The sequence below is a fragment of the Pleurodeles waltl genome, chromosome 3_1 (genome assembly GCF_031143425.1).
Source record: "Pleurodeles waltl isolate 20211129_DDA chromosome 3_1, aPleWal1.hap1.20221129, whole genome shotgun sequence".
In the NCBI taxonomy this organism is placed as follows: Eukaryota; Metazoa; Chordata; class Amphibia; order Caudata; family Salamandridae; genus Pleurodeles; species Pleurodeles waltl.
Genome location: NC_090440.1, coordinates 544,498,007 through 544,510,109, shown reverse-complemented (window position 1 = coordinate 544,510,109; position 12,103 = coordinate 544,498,007). Strand labels below are relative to the sequence as shown.

The following is a 12,103-nucleotide window of genomic DNA, read 5'->3' as shown; positions in this document are numbered from 1 at the left end:
TCTCACAGCAAACCTTTTCCTTCTAGACAATGACTAAAGGTTTTGCACAATATGATTTATTTGGATCCACCACAGTGGAAAACAGCCTCATCGAATCGCAGAGCAATGTACTCGTGGATTTTATGTGGAATACGGTCGACAAGATTCTGCAGAAGCCACCAAGTTCTTCAACTGCAGCACTGGTAGGAGAACAAAGGAACTGTTTCATGTATTGTTCGTTTGTTAAGCATAATTTATTTGTTGAAGTATATGTATATATACGTGCTAGACAAGTAAAATATCCAACTGCAACAACGTAAACACTTTTTTTGTTTTTTAAAACAACTTGAAATTACTACCCCGATTAAAACATGTAAGTGCAAGCTAAATACCATGCTGACAAGTGATCCTTCTGCTGACAAGTGATCCTTCTGCTGACAAGTGATCCTTCTGCAGACAGGAAAGAAAAGAAAATTAAAACAGAACTCCCGATGACCTCATAACTGTAGTCCTTGTGCACAACATGCAGACTTCTCACCATATCATCAGAAGCAAAGTGTTACACAAACACCATCAGTGAAGCCACCAACAGATCAGAATGCTTTTTTCAGACAATCAAACATGTTATCTAGTTCCCCGCTGGCCCCACCTTTTTGACACACAACAGAAAAGGGAGGCCATCACCCCCTTGAGTGAAAGAATGCAGACGGCCTGTCAGCACGTTGACACCACCAAGTCAGCTTCATCTCTTACACCCACCCCTTCATAGTCAATACCACAACGGTCATCCTTCAAAGCCCCATTTCTTGTATATCTCGCTGACATACTAAACTTTCTCAAAGCATCTTGTTATGAAGATGTCTTACTGTTGTCCTTCATCAAAGATGTCTCTGGGGATTCTCTCTCATTCTTACACACCGTTGTCAATGCCTCCCTCATTGAAGACATTATCTCAGAAGCTTTCGAGACAGGCTAGATCCTCCCACTGTAAAGAAATCTACACCAGACCCTGATGACTTCACCAAATACAAGCCCATCACTCACCTACCAGCATTAAGCAAAATCACTGAAAAAGCAGTCTATCTTTTACTCCAAGATTAAACCAGTGCTGTCTCATGCATGCCTTCCAGTCTTGCTTCACATCACACAGTAGCATGGAGACTGCTACCTTACACATGGTAGATGATGCCCTCTTGTCCACGGATGAAAATGACCCCTGCATCCTGATGTTGCTAGACCTTCTAGCTGCCTTTGACATAATTGACCATCCCATCCTCATACGCACCATTGAGTCTCAAATGGGATTCACTGGCAATGTGCTTCACTGGTTCTCTTTCTACTGTTTCAACAGATACCAGTTTGTTAACATGAGGACCTCCAGGTCCTAAAATAAACCTGTTAATAGCAACATCCCCATGGGTTTGTGCTGTCTCCTGTCACCTTTAGCCTGTACATGGAGTGGCTTGGTGTACTTGTGCAGATTACAGCATCAAGATTCACTAATATGCTGATAATACACTACTTTACTTGAAAATCTCCTGTGTTTCAAACATCCATCTCCTCAAACACTGCCTGCACAATTTCCAGATCTCGATGTCAGCACCTAACTGAAGCGAAATCCAACCAAGTCTGATTTTGTTATTTGCCAAGGACAACAAATAAGAAACATATATAAGCCTTGGTAATTAGCATGAACATTGATGTATTTGAGACTCAACTTTCACCAAGTAGCAAGTTTCTTAGATTCATCCTGGGCAACACCCCACATTGAGAAGGAAGCTTTTAGCGGAGACGCGTCCTCCGGCTCAGGATGCCAGTTACAGAATTGAACCCCTTTGTGTCCACGTACACACTCACTTGGCGCCAGCACTACTTAGCATGCTCTTGTATTTTCCCGGATACGATGGTCATCTTGAACTACAGGAGCTCAATTATCTTCTAAATTTACCCTACTATTTATAATTTATGTACTTCGGCCAGCAACTGCAGAATTATGTCATCTTCTCTTTTACTTCGTGCATTCAGACGTGTTTATCTATGAAGGTTCTTTCTGGGCTCCTTATTAGGAATCTCATTTTGCCAAATAGCATAGGATCTACCCTTTGCTGTGCAAACTTGATCACTGTCTGATGATGACCCTTCAAATATACTGCGGGTCAAAACGCTGTTGACATTGCTTGGAAACTTAATAATTTGTTGCTTTAGCCCTGTAATTGGATCAATATATTGTCTACTGCCCATTTCTGGATCACCTTTTATTTTTTTTCTCTATTATTGTACCTCTTTGCACTATGTGATCACTTTTCATGGAGCGCCACTGTTTATTGTTGATCTTGTTTTACATTGTATGAATATGAATCTCTGGATACATGTTATATATGAAAGACTTATGCAGTGGAATCGGGTCTATATTGACATTAGTCTGTTGCTGCTTTGATTATTGTATACTCTATCCACTCTAGGTATATTGGTTGCTTCTGTTGTGTTATCAGATATTACTGCAGCATTTATCGGTGATTTCTCTGAAGTATTTTTCCCATGCTTTCATGTACGTTAGGGACATCGTCTGCAAAGGTGTTTTGGTTTTGCTAAGCCAGAGAGTCACAAAAACTCAGGGAGGGTTTGTGACAGCTAAAACCTTTTCACAATGTGTCAAAGCCCTTTAAAGGTTGGAAAATTCTTTCCAACTGATGAGTGCATTTGTGATCCATTACGAATTGCAAATAGGAGGGAGCGTGAAATAAACTCCTCCTTCATATGGGAATCCCAGTGGCTTGTGACCTTAGTTGTGGTAGTCAACCATTGATCAGTTACAGATGCCTAAGTTGGAGTGGTAACTAATTCACAAAAGGGAAGCTGCCACAGTTGGGTAGATTAGCTTTTGAGAATCATGTCGGCAGCCTCCAAAGGTGAGAAACATTTTTCTTTTGTTTTAAAGCAGTACCTCTCCCTTTAATGGACTCGGGCTGCTTCGATTAAAAAAAGTCTTCTGTTTTCTAATGGAAATACACGCATGGAAGTCTTTTGATGTACAGGCCTTGAGTTCACAAATTTGCAGACAATGACAGTGGTTTACAAATTGCAACCTCCCTAATCAATATGCAGTGAGCAGCTTGTTTTGCACCCCCCCTGAATGGACAATTTGTGATGCGACTTATCAGTACTAATCAACATCAGAAATTGCATTCCAATTTGCTAATAAGTTAGTGCGCAAGTGGCACATCATTGTGCCCTTAGTTTTGTATTAGTCCTACAGAATGTTGGGAATTCTGTCCATTACAAAATTAGCTCTAGGGTTATCAGTCTGTTGATGTGTTCTCCACTCTTACTGCTATATTTCTGTAAGTTGGGCCATCCTCCTTACTGTGTTTACTCCTTTTCTTTTCAAGCCTCCAAGACTTGGTTCAGCAGCAATTACATTTTTTGTCCAAACCTTTAATTTTTTTGTGAGAGCTTCTCTTTGTATGGAGCTATTTCAGCATATAATACCACTTACAGCAACAGCAGACCCCACTAAGCAGGCATGAGAGATAATTGCATGCGGCAAACTTTGGGGCTTAACCAGAAAAACATATTTTGACAAAATTCCAGATAGACCAGACATCACCTTCAGGAAGGCTCCTTTGCCCCATAAAAGATCTAGGATCCTATGAAGATCCTAAGATCTAGATCTAGGATCCTATGAAAATGAGTTGTTGTTCAGCATTGGCCATCTAGTGAGAAATTATGAAGAAATAACAAACGTCAAGAGTTCAGACACGTTTGTTCGCCTGTTATGTCCACTTCCACATTGCTTTGTTGTATAGGGCTCCAAGTGACCACCAGACAATGAAATGGTGGTGCTCCTTACAGGTGAAAAGCCATTTGTGGGTTCAAAATGTTTTATTGATTAAGGTGCAACAGTTAACAGGCTGTAATCACTTGAATCGAGTTACTAGCGGGAAGATAAGATTATTTTAATGGAAAGAATAACAAAACTGTAAAATGGTTTTAATCTGATTAAATACAAAACACTGGAGATTTCGATACATTTAATTTGACTAATGGAACATATAGTGAAGCAATGGTGCAGTGTGTTCCAGAATTGTTTAGACTGTGGTGTTTCAAATAGTTTTGAAACATCCCACCAACCATTAATAGTTTCTAGTAGCCCTTGTTGAATATTAACTTCAAGCTCTCATGAAAGTGGGGATGACTGAGTTCATGGAGAATCTGCCCACCAATGCATGTTCTATCTTAAGTCCAAGTTTCTGTTAGCCCAGACTGCTTAAAGAATTTACCCCTAACACCTTGCCACTCATCCCTAAATATCACAGCTCAGGAACAATCTGCAGCAATCTGGCTTCAGAGGCTTTGGAAGCTTAAAAAGCCCTGCTGTTAAACCTGTGAGTCATGATGTGCCACCCATTTTACATGGAAACATCACTACTGGTCAGTGCTTGAAATGGAAACATGAAAGTGCAGGTACTCTCTGCCAGAGTACCTGTTTGTTTTCGAGAAGTGCTGGTACTCTCCAATTAAAAGTATTAAGTTTTTCTTGATGTGCCGGTACTCTCCCTCTCAAAATAAAGAAGTGCCGGTACTCAGTACCGGACAGTACCGGCCCATTTAAAGCACTGCTACTGGTTAGAAGATACTCCAAAAGGAAATGTACTACCCCTTATCTACATTGGAGACCTACAGACCAAATGCACAAAGGATATTTATGTCCCTAGTATGTTTGTTGTCCAGTGCTCTCTATCACCAGCCTCCACTTTTCTGTTGATCTGCAGACCGCTCCCTATCACTCAGATGTTTTCTGAACCCTTGCTGGACCTTATTGTGACCAGTACCTTAAAGTTCTCAAACCTTTGCTCACTTGTAGATCTAAGCACCTAGTCCGAAATGTGCTGTTCATAGGGAGACCAAAGCCTGTAACCTAGACTCCTAGAAATTTTTCAATTTGTCTGTGGATGCACACATATGATGGGATCATCATTTGATGGAATATTTGTCAATATCATCTACTGAGATATCTATGACGAGTCCTAATTCCTCGGCTGTCTTTTTCGTGTTTTCTTAAGAAACCTCCTGGTATTAACATTGTATCTCCAGTATGCTCAATGACCCATTGGACTATTTCTTGGTCAGGCACACCCACAAACATTTAAGATGTCGACGTCATGTGGCCTCAAACACTCCTATTTTGACGATCTCTGTTTTAATGCCTATAACACTGACCAGACGTTACCCAGAGCCACCATCCCTTTGCACATAAGGGCCTTTACAGGGTGGTCCTGATGACTTTGTTTCAAAGATACTGTTGACAGCTTAACAAGAAGAATGCTGCTTATATTTTCCCCATACTTGGTCATTCCACAGTCTAATTGCCAAGTGTACTCTTTATAGAAACGGGCACTTGTGTTCTACTGAACTTGTTCATTACTTTTTGAGTCAATGATGCTCGCTGAGTGGCGAATACTGTCACCACACTGTGTTTGGAATCCAGCTTCCAGTCAGCATCCACTCCTCCAGGGCGAGGTAGAATTATTAGTGTTTTCTAGGCATGTATAAATTTGTGACCATTGTCGTGCGGCAATGTGGACAACATTCACACTTGCTGTCAAAGCTCCCTCCTGAGTAGCGCAAATGTTTGTGCGGAAAAACCTAGAAATCAGTTTTGCCTGGCTATGCTGCTTTCTTCTGTTTTTTTCTCTTTTTATTGCAAGAATAGATTTCACCATTTGCAGGATTGGATTTTAAAGCACTATATTTTATTCTTTAAAAATATGTTTTACATGTGTGGGATGGGGTTGAAAGTAATGAAAACACATTCAAATTCGGAGTTTGCAGCACAGTTCACTCTAGGAGCATTTTACAACACTGTAGAGATTAGTGCTTTGAAAAAGCAGCATGCCCACAAGATGCTATAAAATAAATTAACTTTGAAGGAGCTTCTTATGCTTCTGACTCTACCACTAAATCTACACTATAGTTTAATAGGTTTTGAATACTCATTTTGACCCTACAAAGTAGGTTATCTTGATTGGTGCATGAGATCATCACAATACACTTGACCTTATGTGACTGTTTTCTTTTCTTATGCTGTAGTGTTGACGTGGTTGCCTATGGGCTCTTGAGATCTTCCCAGCAAAAGTGCTGATGTCATGGTCTCTATCTCTGCACGTCTCAGTTTGTCATCAGCTACCTTAGCTTAATGATTAATCTGCCTAACTTTTAGTATTTTTCTAAAAGTCGGTCTTATGTTAATGTTTTTTCATTTCAGAATATTCAGGTGGAATCTGGGGATCAAAGAAGCCCTGTTTATCAGGTTTACAGAGAGCTTGATTTCCTGCTGGTAAGGGCATACTTAGTATGTATTCCTCATGTTGGTAGCTGAAGGTAATAAGCTCAGGTACAGCAGAGTATTTATTTTTTAACATTTGTAATTTACATGCATTTCATCGTCATAATCTGGTAAATGCCTGTAATATGTGGGATGTTAATTCTGGGAGCATGACAAGACAGTATAGGTGAAAGTAGCTCCGTTTACCTTGGCATTCTCAGTAGTGAAATCTTGCTTAAGGCAGCAGAGCTTATGCTCTCTGTATATCCACAGATCAGTGACTGTTCTATGCCAAACATACAAAAAATACAGCCATCACACATAACACATTAGTCAGTAATAGGTCTGAATCCACACATTCATTAGAACACACAAACACTTACCCAAATTTGTCAAAGGACAAAGACTTCAACCATAAACTACCATAGATGGTGCGGTCTTTCACCACAAAGGCATCTGTGGGAATTGAACTAATACTCAACCTGAATCCACTGGAGAGGATGAGGCATGAAACCACAAATGCTACCTCATCAGAATTGATATGGTCCTCTACTGCAAACCCACGCTAAATCAATTGGAGGGCTTGAGACCTTTAATCACAAGCTCGCCCTAAACAACTCAAGGAGGACAGAGCCGATCACTGCAAACCCGTTGATGTGAAGTATGCCTGTTACCACAGAACTTTTAATGAGAAGAAGACTTATAACTAAAAACCTATTTCAGACCTATTCCAAATGACTGGGCTGTTAACACATAACAGATGGTGATATTCCGGTAGCTACAACTCGATCTGAAACCTGTCACCGCTAAATAAAAACCCTTTGTAAGTCCTTAAGAGAACCGAGCATGTAACCATAACCTCAAGAGCAGAAGGTCTGTACTCACAACCCCACCTCTTTCAACTAGACCTGTACCTAAAACACAGTGCCAGAACAACTGAAAAGTACTTTGCATTTATCCACGAACCCAGTCCAACCAGTCACTGAATATAGCTTCTGTTTTCTAACCAAAACCCTGTAGCGGATCATCTTAGAGCAGGCCACGTGACCGTTATAAACACCCTTAAAGCATGTTGTATACAATACACTTTCATCGGACAGTCCACAATGAGGACTTGAATAAGAACTATTGGATATGCTGTTGATACTTCTGTAATAGTATCAGAGACAGAGTTTGTCTCTACTAGTGGTAGATCTTGAATATTGTCCATTTGCCATCCACTCCCATGCCTGGCCAAAGCCTACATCTCCATAAAGCTCTTCCACCCGGCTGCCCTTCTTTTGTCCACCATACTTGTTATGTCTTTCTACCAGACCTTTGCACCAAAAGCCTTGAACTGATTTGTATATCCTTCCATGTTTCATGTGATCACAGATTAGTGTGCAGTGTGGACTTCGTAATCTTGAGACACTTAAACGTGGATAGTACTTGCATGTGTTAAGTTATGGGTAGCCTGTACAGTGCCCGAGTGCAAAGTATCTTCGTACTTACTTAGATTGGTAAGTAGGTACATAATAAGAGAAAGGCAGACATGACTTACCAAATTCTTCATGTTTCCAGGCATTGGCAAAAGCCTTTAACTGATTTGTATATCCTTCCATGTTTCATGTGATCACAGATTAGTGTGCAGTGTGGACTTCTTAATCTTGGGACACTTAAACGTGGATAGTACTTGCCTGTGTTAAGTTATGGGTAGCCTGTACAGTGCCCGAGTGCAAAGTATCTTCGTACTTACTTAGATTGGTAAGTAGGTACATAATAAGAGAAAGGCAGACATGACTTACCAAATTCTCCATGTTTCTAGGCATTGGCAAAAGGCTTGAAAATTGGGGTGACTGGTTGGCCAGAGCCTCTGGAGACCCGGTCAGCTGTGGATTTGGTACAGGAGCTTCTGAATGGTAAGATTTATTGTGATTCACATTTCATGCTCAGTTGATTAATAAAAGCATTTCATGAATACTGGTGCCAAATAAGTGTTAAATTTGGTTTGTCTTTATTTTAAATTAGCTTGTAGAACCCCTGTGAGATTTCATCTGGCGAGTAGTCTTATGTCAGTTTTACTTATTCATCTAAACCTATTTTTTGTTCCCTGCAGGACTTTTTGAAGCAGTGTAGGATGTTTGAATGTCAGAATATTGTATACAGAAATATCTTCTGTCCCAAATATGTTGTAAATATTTACAACAACATTGTTGTTTTGGATGTAGAACTTTAATAGGGTAATATTTTTTGTAGACAAGATTTAGGGCACAATACGTATGGCAGATGAAATTCCAATAACAATATTGTAGTATCACACTGTCTATGCTTTGTATTCTGATGGACCTTCGTGTGCCAAAGAGCTTGACACTCGGTCTTACTCCAAATACAGATGATCATACTTGTGCCTGGTTACACAAGTAAATCTACACATAAGAGGCACCTATTATGACTTAATCCTGAAAGCAAGCTGGTACCACCAGAGCTTTTCTCAGTGGGCAGAATCCCAAATGAGTTGATAAAGTACTAGACTCAACCTCTTGTAGAGATACAGGAGATCTTGACATAAAGGAAACTATTAAAGTCTCTCTACATCCTTGTGCATCAGATCATGGACTCCTCCGAGAGGCCTATGGAAGATTTGCTTCTGAAAAAAAAAAGACTCATTCCATTTTCTAATGGAGAAGATAGCTAGTCTTTCATTCCATGTGGACCAAACTGATGAAGGTCCTCGTTCTCCTCCAGAAGAGCCATGTGAGGGTTCTCCAGAGCCATGGAGGGCAAATCCTGCATTACAGTGTAGTGGACCATGCCTCTTGGACGATTCTTCAGAATTCTTTGTGTGGGTAGAACGCCTCCACTACATTCTGACTTTATATGCTTTGCCTCGTGCCATCCTTTGTCATCTGGATGATTTGAGAATTGTATTGTATTGTATTGTAATAGTATTTATATAGCGCTTACTACCCCTGACGAGGCGTAGAAGTGCTTTTTGGCGAGTAGCACACTACTCCAGAACCCAACAAGAATTAGTGATGGATTAGTATAGGGAAATATGAGTACAGTTTTAGTATTATTATGAGTTAATTCAAGCCGTGGATATGAGAGTTAGTCAGTTAGATTGACTGAAAATGGAGGGGTGGAGGAGGAAATAATCCAGGAAAGAATAATACATGCTATAGCTCTTAGGGACCCTCTTTAGTACTCATGCCCCCATTTACTAGGGACATACAGAGCAGAGGTGCTAAAGTGTGTTGCAATTGTGCACAATTGAGTATTTCGGTTTTAGGGGAAAGAACACTGGCACTGGAGCCTGCACTGTGAGAATCAAAAACCAGCATCTAGCAGTTCAAATGGGGTGGGCGTGAGTGAGAGAGAGAGAGCGCGCGTGCAGGGAGACAACCTGCAAAACAGTAGGAGTACTGTGGGCTTGTGTTAATTCGGAAATAATCATTCATGTTTCCAGACCCCAACAACTACATGGTGCAATGACGAATATCAGGAATTAAAAAGAGATTCCTTCTACACCTAGCTTTAAAAATCTAAGCAAGGGTAGATTCTGCTCAAAACACGTCCAAGAGAAATGTAAGAGTCTATTCTATCACATCACTCATCTTAATGATGTGAAGATGGTTGACAAATCTTCACATGAACGCAGTGAGTCATTCTATAAATTTACCAGAGAACATTTTTTTTTAGAGCATAAATTTATCCCACCTATGCTTGCTGCTTTGTGACACACTTATCTGCGACAGTCCCTTGCATGAAAACTCAGCTGTGTGGGGAGAGGACGCTTTAAAACCTCAAAGCACTGCAAGTGAACGGTTTAATGCTAGAAATATACATTTGCTTTACCTCTCTGCTGCCAGTCAGGACAGAGGGCTGTGTCCCTGGGGGCATAATCCTCCGTGGTGCACCAACAGACAAGCTTTGCCCTTGAGGAAGCTGGATGGACTGCTGTAACAGAAGAGGTTGCTGACCTGAATTGCAGCGGGGCATCTGCAGCTGAGAGAGCTGGGAGTAGCCATTAGTGCATACTGGGGATCCTCTTTTACTGCACCAGAACATGCCCCACCTGTGTAATGTTTGTGCCGTGTGTGTGTGTGTGTGTGTGTGTGTATGTATATATATATATATATATATATATATATTTTATAGTTAGGCTCACATTTTAAATGTACTAAACCATAGAAATTCACCAGTTATAGTTAGTTATCTCAAGTAACTATAACTCGTGCCCTAAGGTAACTATAACTCGCGCTCTCGCCATGCACAGTTTTTTTGTCAAAAGTTATACTGCAAATATTACAGTGATATTATCAATGATGTTATCAAAGATGTCATAAGTGCCGTACTTTGTGGGGTAATTAGCAGTGCATGACAAGGGTGCTCACTCACAGACCCAGTCACAGTCCCCAGCACACACTGACGCACCCACTAAAACACTGATGTGCGCACTCTCACACACACACTCACAGCCACTCTCACCCCCAGATGCACCCTCACACCTAGTCTGACATCCAGAGATGCCACGGCCAACTTCCGCCGTGCACAATCATAGGGCTGTGCACAGCATGGGGTTGGGTGTTTAGGGGGGGTTGGTTGTAGGGTCTGGCTGCAAGCCAGGTCTTCTAGGCAATCTCCGCTGTGCACGGGTAAAGGCCGTGCATGGTGCAAGGTTAGGTGCTTATAGGAGGCTGGCCGCAGGCGTAAGGGTCTGACTGGGGCTATCGGGGACTGTGAGGGGAGCCTCAAGGCCTCCCCTGCGATCCCTTTTTTTAAAAATGTGCCCCTATCGGCTATCTGGAACTGCAGGAAATGCCTCAAGGCCTCCCCCAGCAGTCCCATTGCTCCAGCAGCAGGCAGCTGCTTTTAACAGCAGCTGCCTGCTTGCTGGAGCAAACCTTTCATCTCTGTTCTCTGCACACATATCTACGTGCAGGGAGCAGAGATGAAAGGTCCGGCCAAACAAGTCCTGCTATCAAAAAATGCTTTCAAGCTGCAGCCAAGCCACAAGAAACAGCTATGTCCCAGCGGTGGGCACCCCGGGACATAGCAGGAGCCGGCCCTGGGGGTTGGTCGTCACCAGGGCAATCAGTGGCTCCAGGAGGGGGGGTGCGCGCTCACCCCCCCCTCCTCCCCAACGTGTTAGAAGCCCCAGGGAGGTGGTGCTTTGCCTCGTGCCATTCTTTGTCACCCCCCTGCCCCCCTCCCCCCCTCCACACACCTCCACCCTTGGGCAACCAGGGGGCTTTATAATATATTTAAAAATAAATTTAGGGTGGATCCACCGCAACTCCGCCTGTAAAATTTAAATAAAAAATGTTTTTAGCCCTGGGCCAGATCTAAGGGTGTCAGGGGTTCTGTACCATGGCCCATTTCTTTATTTTATTTTTTTACACTTTTTTCTTTCTAGGACTCTGCTACCGAGCCCCAAGTTGGCTGCCAGCACTTCCTGGTTGATGTGTTGATAGCCAGTCAGATCTCTGCATTAGATTGGGAGGGGTCAACAATCCTTCGCATCCCTACATATAATTTCCTCAAAAACTACTGAACGGATTTACACCAAAACAAAAAAAATGTCACTTTCAGGGCCATCAGTTGCTCCTCGAGGGGAACTGCACGGCTCCTCTCCAACGTGTTAGAAGCCCCAGGGAGTTGGTGCTTTGCCTCGTGCCATCCTTTGTCCCCTCCCCCAACCATGCCCAGGGCTGGGCCCACCAGGGGGCTTTATAATAACAAAGCACGGGAGCCTGCACTTTATTTATTTATTTTCCTCTATTTTACGGTGGATCCACAGCGACTCTAGCCGTAATGTTT

At 42.0% G+C, this 12,103-nt stretch overlaps 1 protein-coding gene across 3 annotated transcripts in view; it reads left to right on the top strand.

The window, feature by feature from the left end:
- ZWILCH (zwilch kinetochore protein) overlaps positions 1-12,103 on the top strand; it is a 266,547-nt gene that overhangs the window by 213,956 nt on the left and 40,488 nt on the right. For all 3 annotated transcript variants that reach the window (XM_069222876.1, XM_069222877.1, XM_069222878.1), the window contains 3 exons: positions 27-182; positions 6,245-6,316; positions 8,109-8,202. In XM_069222876.1, coding sequence (XP_069078977.1) covers positions 27-182; positions 6,245-6,316; positions 8,109-8,202 — 322 coding nt within the window. The remainder of the gene's footprint in view (positions 1-26; positions 183-6,244; positions 6,317-8,108; positions 8,203-12,103) is intronic.